Here is a 20,022-nt window from a genome sequence, read left to right on the forward strand (position 1 = left end):
ATAAAAAGACGTTACTGGCTCAACAAATCGTCCTACCAGCTGGAACCCAAGATCAGCATATCTTGTCAGCCTATCTTTGACTCCCTGGGCCTCAAATTATAGGCAATGATATGATTTTGGAAGAAATTACCCGGGAAGAGTAACTCCGGCCCACTAGGCAGCCTCTGTCCGCTCGGGGCTCCAGGGCTAACCCTCCCGCTCCACTTACAGAAACGCATCACATGCTCGTTAAGTCGGGCACCACTAATTGCTTTCTGATGGACTGCCAGCCTTGTGGCCACGTGCCAAGGATGGAGACAAAGACGGTTTCAGCCCTTTTCGCCTCTCTCTCCTGTGTGGGATATAAGGGGCCACGAAAAAATATCTGATTTCCAAATCAGATGGGCCACCTCCAACGCGATTCTCGCCCCGCATGCTTTTTGAGCAGGTGCTAAGCAGCGAGGGCCCGAGTGGGGGGCTTCTGAGTTTCCTCCCCACGAGAGGACACAGTCAAAAGTCTGATCACAGAGCTGATTGGAAAACAATCTTTCTCCCCTTTCCTCTGACCGGCTCTTTTTATTTATTGATAAACAGGAGGACGGAGAGCTGAACGAGTGAGTGAAGGTGGGTGCCTGTGCAGCGGGTTCACGGACAGGTATAATCTTTGGAAGCACGATCCGGTGGCCAGTGCCAATCCCATCAGAGCTGAACACCAGAGCGAGGACTGGCTGTGCCCGAACCGTCTGACAACCCAACAGCACGGAGAGGTGCTCCTCTTGGAAAACGAGATACGCACTCAGTATCCCCACTGCCAAGCCATTTTTGGAACTCGTCTTTGAAAATTCACTTTGGAGCCCAAAGCACAATGTTTAGATTAGACTCGCTGGTGCCAAATCATCGTTGGTTTTTTTTTTTTTTTAAGGGATGGTCTGATATCTGGAACCGGCAGTATTTTGATAAGTAACTTAAAATTTGCGTACATTGTGTATACATAGAAGAGTTGTATGAAAAAAACATTTCTGAAGTTCTGTTTAAATGAATTCATAATGGAAAGAACGCAAAAGTGAGTCCATCTGTAGCATCCTGCGGTGAGGTCACGTCCTATCTCCGCTGTCACTGGCTCAGTCTGGCTGGGCTCGGGCCCCACCATGGGCTTGCCCACCTCTACCAGGAGCAAAGATACCTCCTAAGCCCTGACTCCAATTACTCAAAAGGGTTCCGTGTTCCAGCAGGCTAGAAACAAAACCCAGGAATTGTCATGCTTCACAACCCCTATTAAAAAGGTCTTGCCAGGGAAAAAGATTGAGTGTCTAAAGTGGCACTGAGAAATTAGTTTTTGGCGGCAGCTGCAGGGACAATCTGTCAGAGCAGAGAGCTGGCTACAGAAGGAGAGTGGGGTGGGAGGGGGAGGAGGGGGAGGAGGGGGAAGAAAGGGAGGAGTGGGCAAAAGCAGCCCCTGGCAGCTACAGAGGCCGGGAGGACACACGATGTCTTGTGGGGACATGGAAACCCCCTGTCCCCCTCTCCAGCCCAGCCATCTGCTCTGCTCCGACGGGCAGGCAGGCAGGCACCATGAAGCTTGGGGACTGGTAGCCGGACCAGCACACAAAACCAACAGACCACCTCCCCACACAAGGGAGAAACCCTCCGTCAACACTCGCTTTTGATTTTTTTTTTAATATTTTATTTATTTTTTCAACAGAGAGAGATCACAAGAAGTCAGAGGGGCAGGCAGAGAGAGAGAGAGGAGGAAACAGGCTCCCCGCCAAGGAGAGAGCCCGATGTGGGGCTCGATCCCAGGACCCTGGGACCATGACCTGAGCCGAAGGCAGAGGCTTTAACCCTCTGAGCCACCCAGGGGCCCCAGCACTCGCTTTTGGAAAGTGGCCGAGTCTCAGCACTGGAGCTTCACGTGGCTCAGCGAATCCCCTCCTGCCCTTGCGGCTGAGACCCCATCAATGCTCACGGGTCCCTGTGGAGCCACCACTCTCGGAAAAGAAAAATCTGTCCTCTTTGCCTTGCAGAAACTTCTGTGCCGCTCAGTGACGGCCTCCCCTGGGGCTTCAGCACACAGCCTAGGAACAGGCACGAAGCTCCCCGAGACAGTTCTTCTAGATCCTTTTCCGCAGCCAATCCGCTGTAAAAATACCCCGGGCACAAGCTGCATTGGCCCTCCAGGCCTCCTCATCTCCGCCCAACCAAGGCTGCGAGAAGCTGTGGCTGCCTCACTCTGATCTGGCACAGGGGCCGGGGAGAAGGGAGATTTTCCTTGTCAGCGATGCCGCAGGGGACGCAACGATCAGGGGAAGGGGACACAGGGAGAGGCTGCCTCTTTCGGAGGACATCCGAATGTGGGGCAAACGACGGGGTTCCAGGCTCTGCAGTCATTTTAATTCTATCCAGGCTACATCCCCTCCCTGGATTGGAGGAGGGCACAGAGGGGAGGAGGAGGGTATAAGAAAAGTGGAGAGGTGGGCTTTGGGGCCCCATCCTGCAAGGCCTGGTGCCTGGCGTGAGCCGAGGCCCAATGGGGCGGCGAGTTCTGTGCGCTCACCCCACCCTGAGGCCAGTAGAGGAACTGCAGCCTCTCTGGAAACAGGATTTTAATTAACCGCAGTTACTGGATTAACTCCGGGCAGCTCTTTTGCTTCTTCAGAAACAGAGGCCCTTGGGCAGCAGAAATGTCTGACCTTAGGAGAGAGAGCTGCTGCACTGCCATCAGAGACGCTAGGCGTGAAGACCCCGCTGCCAATATCAGGCCAGCGTTTCCACTCAGAGAGCCTTTCCTATGGACCCATGTCTCCCCCAAATCCTGTTAAAATGTAAATATTCTATGTCCCATTAAGGAAGAATGATCATTTCGGCCACTAGAGCAGGGAGAAAAGGACACGGAGCATGTCCAGGGCTGGCAGGAGCTACCCGCAAAGAAAGGACCCAGTGGGATTCCTCGGCAAGGTCCCTGGCTGCTCACAGGTGCACAGACCCTGCTAAAGAACATGCCAGAAAGAAGAGTGTGATTCAGTGCAGTGATTCCAGCACTGTGGCCGGGATGAAATCTGGCTCTGATCTTCCCTGCTCTTAATAAAAACGAAACCACTGAGACCCATTTGCTGGTTCTGGCCCATTTATGAAACTGCTGCCTGCTTCTCAGAGCTGGGAAACACCCATTCCTACAAGAGACGGTGTGTCTGCAATGGACACTTGCCAAGGGGAACTGAGGTGCTGCCCCCCCCTCACCCCAACATCTATGAGACGAGAGCATTTGCCACCCGACAGGGCTTTTCCTTACGAGAGGGACAGCTGTGATCCCATCTAGCAGCAGAACAAAAACTCCCAGGCCCGAGCCTGCACAAACCCTGCCCGGGGCCCCCTCTAGTCACAGAGCAGGGTTCCTGGGCTCAGAGGGTGGGTTGTGAGTTCACAGTGATTCTGGAATAAAGAGACCGAATGGGATGTTGTCAGACCCCGGACAGACTTTTCACCCCCGCACCCCCCCCCAACCCTGGTCCAAAGTTCCTCTACCTATGAAATGAAAAGGTTGTACTATCTGCGGTGCTCAGCTCCAGCTGACATTAAAATCATCCAGGGAGCCTTGAAAAACTAGCTGGGCCCCATCCCAGCTCTGTTAAATCACAATTGTTATGGACAGAACCAGGGCATCTTTAGTTTTTAAGACTCCCCGAGTGATGCTAGGGCACAGCCTGGTCACAAAGCCTCGAGCTAGGTGCTCTCCGGGGCCACCGGGCTTCTGTGAGTCTATAAATCCAACCCTAAAGACTGCTCCCCTTTGCAGGGAAAAGGCTGCCCTGGGAGCAGGCTAATCGGGCAGCTGGGCTCAGGGGAACCAGGTCGTACCTGTTGTTACCTGGCTCTGACTGGAAGGGGAAGGGAAAAGGGGTCCTCAGAGGACCAGTTAGTTGTCGGGGCCTCAGGGAGCTTGAAAGCAATGTGGAACTCACCGACATACATCATGAGGTTGGGAGGCAGGGTTACACTAAAGGGAAAGGAGCTTTCCCTTTAAGTCCCTCCCCCACCTGAATCAGCCTCTAAGGGTGACTACAGGGGATTGGGGGGAAGGAGCCCCTTCAGCAAGTGTGGCTTCTGCAGAATCATGCCTCAGCCCTAGTACTTGGGAGGGCAGAGTGGTTAAGCTCTGTCATTTGATAGCTGTGTGGCCTTGAGCAGGTTACTTAACCTTTCTGTGCCTTGGTTGCTTTAGTCATCAATGGGGCCAGTAGTGATGGTGATGTGCTTCACAGGGTTGCAGTGAGGATAAATGAGTAAATAACGAAGTGTTATTGGATACTAGGACAGTGCCTGGCACACAGTGAACACTGACTTCGCACTGAAAATTATTCTCAGGGAAAGTTCCCGAGGTTAAATAAATCAGGGAAACACGGAGTTTGAGACAGATAGCCTCCTTCACTGCAAAGCTTCCTGAAATAGCAGGATGAATAATAATGATGATACACACCTCGAAAGCTGGGAGGATTAAATGAGATAAAGAATGTAGGAGACCCTCAGCTCCCCGTGCACATAATGGGCACGTAAGAAATGTTAGCGATGAGGGTTATTCGTAAGCGTGGTGGATCTTTAAGAGAAGAAGAAGTGCCTTTCAAACTTGTGCTCTTTTTCTACAGGGCATCTTACCAAATGATCCCGGAAACACTCCTTGAAAAAAAATCACAGAGCAGGGTGGCCGCACATCTTCCTACTCTGTTGCCAAGGGACTCAAGAAGAGGAACCTGTACAGGGCGCAAGCAGCAGGGACTCGGTCCTCGGGAGTGTTGTCTTGCTGGAAGGGAAGGGCTGGGGAATCTTCTCCAGCCCCCACACGCCGTGCGGGGTGGGGTGCCTGTGGAAGGGGCACGGGTCTGTGACCCAGAAGAGCTGACTCGACTCGACCCTGCCACTCCCTAGCCAGGTGAGCCCGGAGAAGTCACGGTGCCACTTGGAGCCTCGTATCTTTCCCTGATCACGGGAGGGGTCTATAAACTTGAGAATTCCTAAACTCCCTTCTGGATCCAGGATTCTGTTTATGTGCCCTTCTGTCACAATGGGGGAGACACTGGGACATTGGGAATGCGTCTAAGCCGTGGTGTCTTCTACCCATGATGCCAGATGCTACATTTATTTGCAGTGGTTTCCGCGGAGGTTCTAATCCCTGCTGCTCACTCAGCCACTGTAGTCCGTGTGGATTGAGGATGTGAACAGAGAGAAAGGGGGAAGCGGCCCAAACCGCACCTGTCAAGGGGTGGGGGAGAGAGAGAGAGAAAGACTTGGTCCTCACGTTAACCCCTTCTGTGTCTGAAAAGACCATGAAACCCGCTCTGCCAAATGGCCAGATTTTTAAAAGAAATCTGGGGACCATATTGCATAGTTTCCAAAATAAACGTCAGGCCCATGATGCTGGAAAGGGTTTCATGTGGCACCAGGTAGAAGACGCAGTCTCGGCATCAGGACACAGAAGCCGACATCACGATTTTGGGGGAAAATGCAGTTGGTTTAGGGGTGACAAGGGACAGAACAGCTGAAAACAGGAGTGTCCCTCACACCCCAGGGCCTTCTCTTCCTCTCTACATCAGTACGTTCTCCGCAACGGGAGCGTTGATCTTTCCACAGCAATAGAGACGGCAAACTTCACCCTCGGCGTTGCCACAGCGATCAGAAAAACCATACTGGGGGCTCCCAATCAGGCCCAACCCTGCCATCTCCTCCCTCCCCTTCAGGCTTCACTGGAGACTTCCAGCCACTAAAGTGACAGCAGAGGAACAGAGGACAGCAGTTGAACCCCATTCAACTTACTAAGCCGCTTAGAAACAGAAATGACCTGCTTGGAATTTGCGTCCACAACCGTGTTCCTAGACTGTGAACTTCTCACCAAAATGGCCAACAGAGGAGCACGTCCCCAGGTTACAGGCTGAGCACCCGCCCGGCCCTTTGTCCTGCTTCTGTTCCTGATTTCCTGAGGTCTATCGTCTCTCTGATAAGTGCTGACAGAGGGAAGGGTATTATTCAATTGCTTTAAAGATATCAAACAAGCCAGAGCCAGGGTTATCTCCTCCCCACTCGCTGGGTTTTCCTGGCTCAAGGTTCTGTTACTTAGTTACTAACTGAGCTGCAGAGAAGTAGAGGCAGCCTGGGGGTGGGGGTGGGGCTGAGGGGCAGAGCAGACTTCACTCAGCCTATGGAGGGTGTGGGGAGAATCAAAACAATAGCCATTAGGAGTCAAACAGGGAACGGGAGCCTCAGGGTTTCTGGTGAGTACAGGTGGCCACAAAGCCAAGCAGGTCTTTGGAGGCATTCAAAGCCGGGAGGGGGAGTTGTCTGTTATCTAGACAAAATCAACAATCCTTCTTGATTACACGTTTTCTGCTGTCAAGGTCAATGCTATTCAGTCCCCATTCACTGCCCTGCAGAAGAGACAGGTGCACCTGAGATGGATGGCGCCAATATTTTTTCCAGACTTAGGCACTTTTTACCTGACTTAGGCAAGGAGAGGAGACGTCACAGTAAAAGGACAGGAAGGGGCATTTCCCTGGTCCATCTCCAGGATAAAGAACACTGTTGGAGGAGGTAAGTCACCGCAATGTTACTGCCTGTTGACCCGCAAGCCGCCCTCAGGCCATTGGAAGCCCATTACCTCCTTCCCTATTCTTGGTCTGTACATTCCATCCACTGTTCCAGTACTAGGAGCCACTTCAAGGATGCAGCCTTGAGAATAATGTGTCATGGGAGGCCATCTGGCCTTTAAAGCCGCTATATAAACCTAAAAGATTTTCCACCACGGGTGCAGAGATGTACTCATCTTACAGTACCCAAGACAAGCCTCCTAAGTAAATTCTGTTGCTTCCTAAAACCACCACCTACCACACTAGAGTGGCCTGCCTGTTTCTGTCCTCCGTGTACAGGGACCAGTTTCACCTATCACCCAGAGAACTCCGAGGTTGCAAACCAGCACGCCCATAGGACCACCCAAGCAGCCTTGAAAGACGACGATCTTGATCTTCCGGAAACGTCCGCTCTTGATGGTGTCGTACCCATCATACTAAAATAGAAGTAAAAACAAACCAAGCATCGACCCATCAGGGTCACTTCACGGGGAGGAGGATTGGGGAGTCAAAGGCCAGTGGTTCATTTCTTATGTAGGTGACAAAACTGTGGTTACTAAATGAAAAAAAAAAAAAAGACATGTCTAAGCCTTTCGAAAAGGTAACATGATCACAAGGAAAGACATCTGAGAGTGGAGCGGGCACTCTGAGTGTCTTGCTTTTCCTAGAAGCCAGTTGCATCACTGGTTTTACACTCGAGATGACAACAGGTATGGCAGTAGTAACCTTGTACCCCAAGGCTGCAGAGTTCTGAGCCCAGTTCCACTCTGCCCTCCTGGTACTCTCACCACCCCATCTCTAAGCCGCCCATGAGCAGGGGCACACCCCTCTAGTGAGCGACCCACCCCAGCCCCTCTGCTCTACACAGAGGGGTCCAAAGAGAAGCTGGTTCCTAGATGGCTTGGAACATGAGGCAGCCACTGGCTCAAATTCTGTCTAGCTCCTAAGCTGCAGGATGAGGGATGCGAGCCCCATCATAACCAACATCTCAGAAAGAGACAAAGCCAACGAAAAGCCCTGATCCCCACCTCCAGCAGAGGGTATCCCAAGACCCAGCATGGCCTAGAGAGAAACCTGCCACTGACTGCTACCTTCCCTGGTGGTTTCTTTCCCGGGTCACTCACCCATCTCTAGGGCTCACCCTACCTGCTAAGCAGCGTCTGGACTTTCACTTTTAACTGGTGAACTTGGACATCAGATAATAGGGTGGACAGTCCAAGGCAGCTCAGCCTATCGAGAATACTGTAATAGCTGTTTGCTTCCGGTTCCCCATCTTCTAAAAGTGGACCCAGGCTAGCTGAGTGCATTCATGTGCTCGGAGGAGGCTGAGGAAGGAGAGGCCGCAGGATTATGACTTATTAATCTATCAGTACAGAGGCTGAATCATGGCAGTCAAAAATGAGATTGCTTTAACTGGGGCGATTCAGCTCCCACTCCCTACATGTCCCCCTCTGCTCGCATGCAGCAGGGGAGTTGAGCTGAGTCGATCCAGCAGGTGCCGACCAACAGGGTTACAAAGCCCGGAGACCGGCTGTATGGTCGCAGCCCCTCTGAGCATGGACAGCTGGGAGAGGGCAGGAGTCGCTGCTCCGCTGAGCCTCTGGCGCTCCTTGAACGGAATTCTGGAACCCAAGTTCACTCGCTCACTGGGTGGGTGGGGAGGAGTGCCGGCCACTGCATGGAAAAGGGTTTTTCCCCAGACCCACCTCCTCCCTTCTCTCCCCCTAGTCCTGGAGCCTGGGATGACCCAAGGCAGTCACAGCTTTGCCAACCTGTCTGACGGAAGAAATGGCAGGGGTCCCCGCGCGAGTCTGCGTCCCCGGGGCCGCCACCCCAGCTGCCTGGAATATGCTGGGTGAAACACAACCGATTCCGTGGAGGTAAGAGGGGAAGCAGCGCGCGTCCCTGCCGTGAGGTCGAGATCGCTGACCCTTCACGCCCCCGGCGCCCGTGAGCTCGGCCCGCAGCCCCCCGGCGGATTGTCCGCGGCTCAGCCCGGTCCTCCTACGGCCCGGAGGGCGGAGCGAGGCTGCTGTGACGTAACGGGGGGGGGGTGGCGTGGGGAAATGTGCCGAGGGGCCGGGGCTCCGCGGGGCCAGTCCCGGCGACGCAGCCACCCGTGCGCGAGCGATCGCTCGGCCACCCGCACCCCAGCCCCAGTCCGTGCTCGGCGCCGGGGGTCTGCGGGCCCTTCGGGCTCCGGGCGGCGCACGGGGCGAGCGGGAGCCGGCAGCGCAGGACGCCGAGCTCCAGGTGCCCCGCAAGCGGCTGCGCGCCTGGGTGCCCGGCTGGGTTGGGGACTGTCGCTGGGTGCTGAGCTAGCGGACTGCAGCGGAAAATCAAAGGTGAGGCGTGTGGGAGTGTGTGTATGTGTGTGTGCATGCGTGTGTTTTGTGTGCGTGTGAGAGAGAGACGCACTTGGGCACCTGGGTAGATCTGCGCTGCATGGTGGTGTGCACCTCAGTGTGCCCGAGAGTAGGTCCCGGTGTGGGGTTCTCTGCCTTGTGCCTTTTGGGGGATGATTTTTGTGGCAAGGAAGGAAAGCGGCTGTCCCGCCGTGAGTGGGGGCTGTGGGTCATGTGTGCAGGAATGGACGCGTTCACACCACCGCAGGCTGGTGTCCCTGGCATGCGCCCTTATCCAGTCCTCGTCCCCCAGCCGACTGCTCCAGGAGGTAGCTGCGACAGGGACAACTTCTCTCCCAGCCACATGCAAAAAAGCCTCCTCTCGCAGAGAGCCAGTCTGCTGGGGCGGGAAGGGGGCTGTCCCTTCTGGGGGCTTCTGCGGGTGTGCATCCCGAGATCTGAGCCTGGGAGGGGCAGGCGGCGGAGCAGGGAAAAGGGAGCGCTTCTCCGTCCTTCCTTTCCCCCCGGGGAGACGGATGCCAAACGGTCTAGGGTCCGATCCCCCAGCGCTCAGAAGGAGAGGACTGTCTGCCTATGTTTGGAAAGAACAAATCCCTGAGTGGCCCGCGCCCCCAAGGCACTGGCTAAGTCCCCAGGCAGCTGTCCCCCGCTCCCAGCGGTCCCTGATGTCTTGCCACCCCCTCCCTGCGTTTAGAAACTGGGGTGCTGGCGCTGCCGTCTTTAATCTCCCCCATCGTCTTTAATCTCCCCCATCGTCCTCCTGGAAACAGCAGGGAATTCTTTAGGAAACCCTTTGATCTAAGAGCCATCGAGTTGGATGATGAGGATTTTCTGTGCCAGTCCCGAGAACTGAACAGGCTGTCCCGAGTCTCACCTCTCCCCCACACCCTTCGCCAGCGCTGCTTGGGCTTTTCTTAGGCACTGGAGCCCCCGCCACAGTGGCCCGCACCTGGCTATTGTCTCTCCCGCCAGTGGGGCTCGGCTCTGGGGGTGGTGAGACCTACTGGGTTCAGCAGGCCACTGGATAAGTGACGGTGGGGAATGAATGGGGGTGGATGAGGGCTGCGGGGGTGGAATGCCGGGGAGAAAGGAGAAGCTAAAGGCGAAGAGGATTTAGCATGGTTCCTGATGCCCAGTCCCCATCCCCATGCACAGTTCTTAGGCTCTGGGAAAAGGAAGGGATGCTCCAGACCATTCTCACTCTCCTCTCCAGCACAGCCCAGACTCAGTCTCAGAGAAAACCAACAACCAGCCATTTCCAGGGTCTGTAACTCTTGGGCTGGAAAAATAAAGCAAGCAGAAACCCAAACTTCCTTGTGCATTTAATCGAACCACAATCCAACAAGTATTGATTGCCTGACATGGGGCTCCACTTTCCCTGGGACCCAAATGAAGCAGAAGTCACTCGGAGACCTGAGGCAGCAGGTTTCATTGTTAATGAAATCAGAGTCACTGTGATTTAAACTCATTCCTTCCTTGGAGGAGCCTCCCCACTCTAGACGGGCTCTCCAGCTTACCTCCTCTGCTACCTTCACCGAGCTCTGCCCACTGTCTGTGGTTGCTTCCTGGCCTGCTTAGAAAAACATTGACGCCATGCAATTCCGTGCCACCGACTGAGACTCCAGCCAAAAAGGCAGAATTAGGGCTGGAGGTCAGCGTTTGACTCTCCCCCACCCACCTGCACCATCATCACCCCCATCCCCAAAGCTCTAGACAGAGTTTCTGCCACCCAGGGGTCTCCAGACTCACCCAGACTTTGGAGTGTGACCTTGCATGTTACATAGACAGCACCCTGGAAATGCTAGTGATTAATGTACTGTCCAGTGCAGGTGGCTTCAGTGGGATTCTGGGTCTCTAGAATTAAAGTACCCGTAAGACAGAAAAATGGTGGAAACAACCCAAATTGATCAAGGGATACCAGAAATGGTTCCTTTACAACTTTCTTTTTTTTTTTTTTTTTTGAGGGTTGCCAGATTTTGCTTTTTACCCAATGCGGACCTTAAATCCTGGGTCCCCAAAGTACTTAGCAGAAAGGTCAGCCACAAAGCCCGGACCCCACTTTACAGACAGTCTTCTGGTAGGGAAATGAGCACAGAGAGGATAAACAGTGCACCTGAGCAGAGCAGAATGTGTCAGAGGCAAAGGTAGGGTCCTTGAGTACTTGTTGCTGGCGAAGGCCCCCCTAGCTAATTAGCAGTCTCTCCAAGCATAAAGGAGCCATTTCCAATCTTCACCCAGGCACAGGGGAAAATGCCGTGCTCAGGAGAAATGTGTCGGCCGAGTGAATTATTCCCACTATGTGCTGAGCACGCCACCCTTTACCATCTTCTCTGTTCCTGGAATGACCTCCTTCCTGCCCTCCCTGCTTCACTCTTCATATACTCCAGACCCAGCCCAAACCCTCCTTTTAGGAAGGCTTCTCTGAATTCTCCAGGAAAGGAGGGCATCCTCGAGCCCTGGGTTCGTTTCTCCACGCCAATTCACACCCTAGATGAGCTGGCTTCCTCTGCCTGTCTCCCCTCCTAAATTGTCACCTCCTGGAGGTCACCAGCCATGGCTCATTCATGCCTGTATCCCCGGTGGGCAGAACAAAGAAGCCCCCCAGCCCTGGTTTTTGCATGACAGTAGATAAATCCTTTACTTAAGTGATGAGCTATTGTTTTAGATCTTAAGCCAAGCCGGTAGTGTTACAATTACTTTCCCAGCATGGTGGTAAAACAGGAGTCAGCTGTTTTAAACCAAAGCCCAATTACCAGTCACCCAGTTTTCCAGCCCACTGAGCAGCGATAGGATACTGCGAAAAGCGCAGTAGGGTCGGGTGTCCCGTGTTTAAATCTCAGTTCCACCTGTTATATACAGGGGACGGAAGCAAACTACTTCAATTCCCTAAGCCTCAGTTTCTCATCTGTAAAATGGGGATGGTTACCCCACTTCGGCTGGGAAGATCAAGGGGATAATGAGTGTGAATGAGCTACTGTGGTGTTTGGAATTCACTTCTGTGAATGACACTGCCTCCCCCATGCCTGGCTCCTGTATTCCTCCTTCATCAGGGGATCCCAGGCAAATCCTCTGGGGTGCTAGAAGAGGAGCGTTCTGGGGCAGCATCTCCCTGAGGGACCCTGTGAGGCATGTGGAGGTCAAGCGCTGGGGATTGGAGAAATGAAAACAGAAGAATCAAAATAAACTAAATCTACATTTTAAATATAAAGGCCAGCCAGACTTTTATTTTTAATATGTAGGACCATAGATTTGCTCATTCTGTGGGCAGCTTTCAGCAGATTACAGATACACGAGATGGCACACGAGAAACGGGGGTTGGGGGGGGGGCGGGCAGGTAAGATTGGCTGAGTCCCGAGTATGAGCCCAGCACAACGCTAGGCGCTTCCACATGTATCTCATGCCTCAACCTTCCGGACACTGCCATTGTCACCAGTGGGAGTCAGAGTGGTTAGGTGCCGGGCACGAGGTCATACGGGCTTCCTGGTGGAACCCTGGTTTGTTTTACCTCTAAAGTCTGGGGTTTTTCCACTCTGGGGTTTCCAGAACGGAAAGACTCCGAAGCAGTCAGCAAGTCCGCGGAGATGTCCTCGTGGGGAGCAGGCCAGGAATGCTGGTGTCAGATCTTTCTGAGTCAGGGGCTGGACTCCACATTCGGCCTTTTTACAGTCTGTTCCAGTCAACGTCTTAGGAATCAAAGGACGGATTTTGTTTTTGTTTTTTAGTTTTGGTTTGTTTTGGGGGGTATTTGGGGGGGATTGTTTGTTTGTTTTTTGCAGCCACAGCCATCTCCCACATGTGCGTCACAAAAGATGACAAGATAAACTGTGATGATTTAACCCAAACCCTTCCCCCCACCTCCCGCTGGAAAAACAACTCAAAAAGTCTGCACACTGATGAGAATGGGCCGGTAGCTCTAATGCTCAAATAGACAGAAAACACGCTTTTCAACTGAAGAGTCTGTCTGAGAAGGTAAACCAGAAACACAGAAGGCTGGGGAGAGCTTAAGTAGCCTCTGACTGATGGCCCCATCTTCCTTTTTCCCTTGCAGATGTCACAGTGGATCCTTTGCCTCCAGGACACATTAAGGTGAGAATACGATCTCTGGCTGTCTGGAACTAGCCTGAGAGTGTAAGGCAGCCATGGATATGGGATATGAGCTACTCAATGAGAGCCGCACTTGGCTTTCCCCTCCATTTGACCTTGATGGCTCTGTGGTGGCAGCCAACAGCTCCAACCAGACAGAGCCGTACTATGATCTGACCAGCAATGCAGTCCTCACATTCATCTATTTTGTGGTCTGCATCATTGGATTGTGTGGCAACACACTTGTCATTTATGTCATCCTCCGCTATGCCAAGATGAAGACCATCACCAACATTTACATCCTCAACCTGGCCATCGCAGATGAGCTCTTCATGCTGGGTCTGCCCTTCCTGGCCATGCAGGTGGCTCTGGTCCACTGGCCCTTTGGCAAGGCCATTTGCCGGGTGGTCATGACTGTGGATGGCATCAATCAGTTCACCAGCATTTTCTGCTTGACGGTCATGAGCATCGATCGATACCTGGCTGTGGTCCACCCCATCAAGTCGGCCAAGTGGAGGAGACCCCGAACGGCCAAAATGATCAATGTGGCCGTGTGGGGAGTGTCCCTGCTGGTCATCTTACCTATCATGATATATGCTGGGCTTCGGAGCAACCAGTGGGGGAGAAGCAGCTGTACCATCAACTGGCCAGGTGAATCTGGGGCATGGTACACGGGGTTCATTATCTACACCTTCATCTTGGGGTTCCTGGTGCCTCTCACCATCATCTGTCTTTGCTACCTGTTCATTATCATCAAGGTGAAGTCCTCTGGGATCCGAGTGGGTTCCTCCAAGAGGAAAAAGTCTGAGAAGAAGGTCACGCGGATGGTGTCCATAGTGGTGGCGGTGTTCATTTTCTGCTGGCTTCCCTTCTACATCTTCAATGTCTCCTCCGTCTCGGTGGCCATCAGTCCCACCCCAGCCCTTAAAGGCATGTTTGACTTTGTGGTGGTCCTCACCTATGCTAACAGCTGCGCCAACCCTATCCTGTATGCCTTCTTGTCTGACAACTTCAAGAAGAGCTTCCAGAATGTCCTCTGCTTGGTCAAGGTGAGCGGCACAGATGACGGGGAACGGAGTGACAGTAAGCAGGACAAATCCCGGCTGAATGAGACCACGGAGACCCAGAGGACCCTCCTCAATGGAGACCTCCAGACCACTATCTGAACGGCTTGAAAAAGAAATAATACGCCAAGCTCTGCCAAGTGGCATGTGCTCCCTGCCCCCTCCCCTCCCTTCCATCCGTCACACCTGGCTTCTAGAATAGGGAATTGCTCAGCATGAGTCCAATCAGAGAATAGCGTTTGAGTCGGCTTGTCTGAGTGAAAGATAACGTATTATTGATGACACCCCCCCTTCCCTTTAAAGTGAACATTTAAATGCAGGCAGACAATTCCAAGTCAGGAGAAGACGAGATCATGCCTGGGTGTGATCTGTAGAAATGGTGAAGCTCAACAAAAATAGAAAAGTATATCCGCGTGTTTAAAATCTAATATGTAACCTGTGGTCTTAACATTTATACTTATCTCTTCTACTTCTCTCTAGCCCCTGTATAGTCATAACCTATGTTTCCTGTGTTCCAAAGTACACGAGTAGTAATCGAAGTGTGCCTAGTGTAGGTGGACGTTTATTCCAATATGGTACCCGCAGAAATGGACCTGCCACGAAGCCAATAAAGTTTAAGCTTCAGGGATCTCTCATGCTTGGGCAGTATTTTCACATGACCACATGTTTTTGAAAAAAAAGAAAAAATTGTAAAAGGAAGATATTTTTGTATTCTTTTTCTTAAAGAGGTCTCCTTAAAGCTGCCAGTCTCTCAAACCCACCTCTGCCCCCTGGGGATCGGCCTTCCTAATCTCAGGCAAGTTAGATCAAAGTAAGAAGGGAGAAGGAGAAGGGAGTTGAAGGCCCAGAACATAAATTCATGTGTTTTCTCTTCTCTGATATAATCAAAGAATTATTCATTTCCTCAGAAGGACACATAAATGGTTGGGGTCGTCGATTACTGGATTTATCAAAACAAAGCCTGCTTTTTTATAAGAGTGCATTTTTTTCCTCCTTTATTTGTATTAGTTTTTCTTAGGGAGACTTTGGAAGAGGAGAGTGGAGGAAATCACTGACACGAAAGGCCAAAAAAAAGGGGACTGCGATTCTTGTGGGGAAAGCATTTTTCCCTACCATGAAAATAAATGAGTAAGAATAAAGCAAAATGACATCTTTACAAGAAAGCATGAAACTCCTTTTTTTAAAAATGCCCGACACGGCTTCCTAATGAAAGAATGGAAATATAGTTCAGTGACTCCTCTATTTTTTTTTAAGGAGTTGATAGAAATCTAGGCACTAAAAAAAAAAAAAAAAAAAAAAAAAAAAATCACAGTGTATTAAAGACCTGAGGTCCCTATTCCTAACACACGAGCCCGTGCACCAGCCCAGCACGTAGCAGGTGCATGAGGAAGAATGTCAGAGGGAGTCCCGTCCCTCACAGGCACACCTGTACCACCTTCCTCACCCAGTAGACATGCTGAATATCCACCTTTAATTCCACACTCTCTGAGCTACTCCTCAAGCACAGTCCTAACGGACAGGCACTTCACACCATCGATGACATTTTTCTGTCCCTGAAATGGTAGATGAGTTCACCGACAAATGGTAAGATGAGATGATGCCCATTTCACTGATAGCCAGGGTCTGAACAAATACACACTTGTGTGTATGTGGGGGCGCCATCACCTCTGGGTTTCTCGGAAAGCCTCGCTCTTAGTGTCTTGTGTATAGGTTTTACCATAAAAATGAGCTCCTGTCTTCTGGCTCCCTGAGCAAGGGCCGTTTGAATGAATGACTACGAACTCCACTGGTGCCGGTCACTGTGAATGGGCTGCCTTCCTCCCGTCTATACTATTCACACCACCTCGTTCCCAAAAGTACTTACTGTGGCCTAGAGAAGCGTGTTCGGTGATATTATGACAGATCAGTAAATCCATGCAAAAATTAAAAGAGGTAAAATTAGAAGATGCAACTCTAAGCAAAGCCGTGGCCCAGATGTGCCCGTGGTAAGATCTCCCACTACTTGCGGAGGAAAGGTCAGTTACAAGTTCTGCTGAGGACTTCCTCGCAGCCACAACAGACAGGTCACTCCTCCTCCTCTCCCTCCTCTGCCGTAAAAACAAAGATTTGGAAGGAAACGCTTTAAGCCCAACGTTACCATTGCTAATAATATGAGATGTTCCAGGGTCTTTGAATAAAGGCTGATTTTTTTTTTCCTTTAGGGAAGTGATTCCAAGGGACCAAGAACTGATGGAAACATTTTCAGGAAAGACAGACTAACCGTGTAGCCCTCAGGCCCCTGCAATCAGACACTGCCTCCAAGGAGGCCATCTGACGTCTTCAAACAGAATGCCTATCCAGGTTTAAGGTCAGGGCTCATCAGCACGTTGGCTGTTCTAAGGGGCCTTTAAGGCTGAAGCTGTACTTCTGTCCAAATCAGCAGGCAGATTGCTATGATACGCTATGCTCTGAATAGCAGATATGCTATGCTCTGAAAAGGAAATCTCCACTTTTCGAAATATCTCTTTCAGGGATAGCTGGCTCTCTGGTGGCTTTCATTCTTCCAAAAGAAGGAATAAACCTTTTAATTTCAACGTTAACACAATTTTAATTCTGAAATGTAAGCTGAGCCTCAACTCAACATTTAATTATGAACATAAATCTGCTGGATGCTGGAAGAGAACCAAAAAGCAAGGCCACTCGTTGATTTGAGGGCAGCTGAGCATTTGGATTATGCGAGCTACTCTGTAACCTACCCATTAGCGTGGGTAGTCAAGAGCTAGTTACACCTGGGTGAACGTGGCGAGAGAGGTATCAGGAGAGAATGGGATGCTGTGGCCTGTGTTGAATGACGTTAGCTTGTGTTTCAGTAACACAGAGAGGTGGATATGGAACGTGGAGTTGAAACTTTGGTGGAGTTCATGCCACGGGTTGGGACAGTCTAGGCGGACAAGCAGAGGGACACTGGGGGATAGGAGGACACTGCATTTCCTTCCTTTGTTTTTGGAAGAAGAAAGAGGAGGGGGAGGCAGGAAGCAGAGGAAAAAGTAGAGGAGGAGGTCGAGGACGAAGAGGAGGAGGAGGAGGAATCATTACTCTTCGTTCGCTGTGGCTGCTAGGAAAGTCCTGAGCGGAACTTGTAGACGACCTTTCGTGACGTAATAGTGTGGGATATTATGCATGTAGTGTGGGGTCGCTTTTCCCGTAGTCTCATTTTAAAACTATACCTCTTTTTATTTCTGCATGGATTTATTTATCTATCACGAATGTATGCAGAGAAGAAAATGTGGGCTGGTGCGTGGGACTTCCAGAGCTGGCCGGGAACCGGAGTCTACTTGCTAACACAGATTTAACCTCCCCTCCATGTCGGAATACAAGTGTTGATGGCTGGATGGGAGCCCCGTGCTGGAAAAGTGTACAGTCTGGTCGTTGAGAGAGGTAGGAAGGAACGTCTGTCGGGATACGTGTTCCTAATCAGCTCCCAGCATGACTGTTGCATCAGGACCGCTAAGTTAGGACGGAAGGCAGAGGTGTGACCTTTGGCCTAGTTGCAGGAAGGAAGCAAGAGAATCACCGAAAGGTTCCATATAAGGTTGGGAAGGTCCCCTTAGTCTTTCTGGACCATGTGGCCTCTAATATAAATCACCACAGGTGACAAGCCAAGCATTTGAGCTTAGAAGTCATAATTTATTTTGGGCTACTTGTCTGATCCCCACATTTGCCGGATTCGAAGAATACCAAATTTCCTATCAAATGTTCTATCAGAACAAACTTTCACCTACACGGGTTGTCCCCCTTCTAATATGTGGATTTCTCGGAACATTCCCATAGGCAGAGTCTCAATTTTTTTTTCTAGCAGCTCATCTGGAAAGCTGGCCCCAGGGATTATATTCCACTTAACAGCTGAAAAGCTTCCGTGTGTCCATTACCCGAGTCAGCAGACCGTTAGGACTGGGAAAAGCAGCTCTAGGATGAGTGTTCGTGCCCACTCCCCCCGCCCCCCCGCACTGGCCACCAGGCTTCCTTTAGCTCCGCAGTGACCAGACACAGCCTGACCAGCTGGTTTTCCCCCTTAGATGTGTCAGGTTGTACGTATCTGGGCTGGGCTTCCAAACAGAGTTAAATATTAGCCAAGACTCCACCAAGCCGAACAGAAAGGTATTGATTTTAAAATGAAAATCACATTAAATGAAACGCGGCGGCTCGCTCACCGGATTCCGTGGACCCCTGCCTCCCAGTGGACGGAGATTTCCAGCCTGAGACGGATCACACAGACCCAAACTCAGGGGGTGGAGAGGAAGGGGGGATGCTTTTGCTTTTCATCCCTCTTCTTTCCTGGCATTACGGAGGGGACAGACGCAGGGGAGAAGAAGGCCTCTTTGCCAGGATATTGGTGTCCGGTGAAGGGGAGGCGGCTCCCTTCCGCCCCGAGGCCCGAGAGGACTGGTCAGACATAACAGTGGGCCTCACCTTGTAGGAAAGCCTGTGGACGAGTGTGAGGCAGGATCGACTCCCAAAGAAACCTGAACTGGCGTTCCACAGCCTTGCCCACTCCCACTGTTCAGTGCCTGGGGCCTCCGGTCACTTAAGCCACAGAGCAGGTCCCTTGTAGGGCAGTCAAAGAAAGGAAGCTGAGCTGTGGTCCCAGTCAGACAGCTTTAGGCCTGGACTCAGGGGAGACACCGTCGTCCCAGGTCCTTACAAAGGTCAGATTGCAAAGCATCCAGAACAGGGGCCCAGAGGGAAAGTGCCAGTCTCACGAGAGGACATCCAGGCTCAGCTCTACCACCACCCAGTGACTCACCTCGGAGGAGCGGCAGTGCCACTCCTGGGCCGTGTTTTCCCCTCCATCCGCGTGGATGGCTGGGGTACCAGTTCCCACGGAGGTTCCCGTCCCCAGGCGAGGGACAGTGGCCATCACTGAGAGGGCGGGTATTTTTCCTCCTGGGTATTATTTTTAGCAAGAAAGCTGAGCGGTTCTCTTATTACCTAACCAACGCTTTTTGGGTTTCTCAACATTCGCCAGCATCCTAGCTCTCAGGACAAAGGGCCAGTCTCCTATGGCTCACTACGCTCTGTGCTCCCAAGCACACGCACCCCCGCGATGCAGGGCACACACACCACGGAGCACACGCGTGGCACACACATTCACGTGCGTGCATGGAACATGCCATGATGCACGCGTGCTCATATGCGATACGCCTTCTAGATCTTGTAGGCAAGACGTTCGATGCAGATATGCTCTGGCTTTCAGGGAAGGGACAGAACTATAATTTAGTAACTCACTTGAAGTCTAGGGATATACAGTCTTTCTTTGCCTTCTTTTTTTCCTTTTATGGGGAGGAGGACATTGTGTACAAGCCAATTTTTCCCTCCAAATACCCTGTGCCTGATCATTGACTGCCTTCCTGAAGCCACCCTGCTGTCTGTCCCTGCAAATAACAGGCCACCTCAATTTAAAAAAAAAAAAAGGTAGAGTTGGCAAAACTACAAATCATCCCAGCCAGTCACCCAACGGGAAGCACGCATTTTGCTAACAGTCATAGTTTTGCATAAGAAAAAACACACAATTTCTTTGGAGAAAAATCACTCAAAATGATTTTCAAACGGTTCTCACTGAGGACACAGCCTAACAGGGATTTCTTCTGGCCCCCTGCTGCCTTTTTTTTTTTTTTCTATTGAGGTCTGACCAACAGATACTACATTTGTTTCAGGTGTACAACATAACGGTTTGGTATTTGCACACATTGTGAGAAGGTCACCACAGCAAGTCCACTGAACATTCCTAACCATACATAGTTCCAGAATTTTCTTTTTCTTGTGATGAGAACTTTAAGATTTACTCTCAGCAACTCCCAAGTAGGCAACACAGCATTATTAACTCAAGCGGCCGTTGCTGTACCTCCCCTTGACTGTCTCACTTTGTAACTAGAAATCTAT

The 20,022-nt window shown here is 51.4% G+C and overlaps 1 protein-coding gene across 1 annotated transcript; it reads left to right on the forward strand.

Moving 5' to 3' along the window:
- Positions 1–13,095: 13,095 nt before the first annotated feature.
- On the forward strand, positions 13,096–14,205 carry SSTR2 (somatostatin receptor 2; the record flags this gene model as incomplete). Its single annotated transcript, XM_080826771.1, has 1 exon — positions 13,096–14,205. The coding sequence occupies one exon, from the start codon at positions 13,096–13,098 to the stop codon at positions 14,203–14,205; it is 1,110 nt and encodes a 369-aa protein (XP_080682897.1).
- Between the last annotated feature and the right edge of the window lie 5,817 nt (positions 14,206–20,022).

Source organism: Martes martes (genome assembly GCF_963455335.1).
Source record: "Martes martes genome assembly, chromosome: 16".
NCBI classification, from domain to species: Eukaryota; Metazoa; Chordata; class Mammalia; order Carnivora; family Mustelidae; genus Martes; species Martes martes.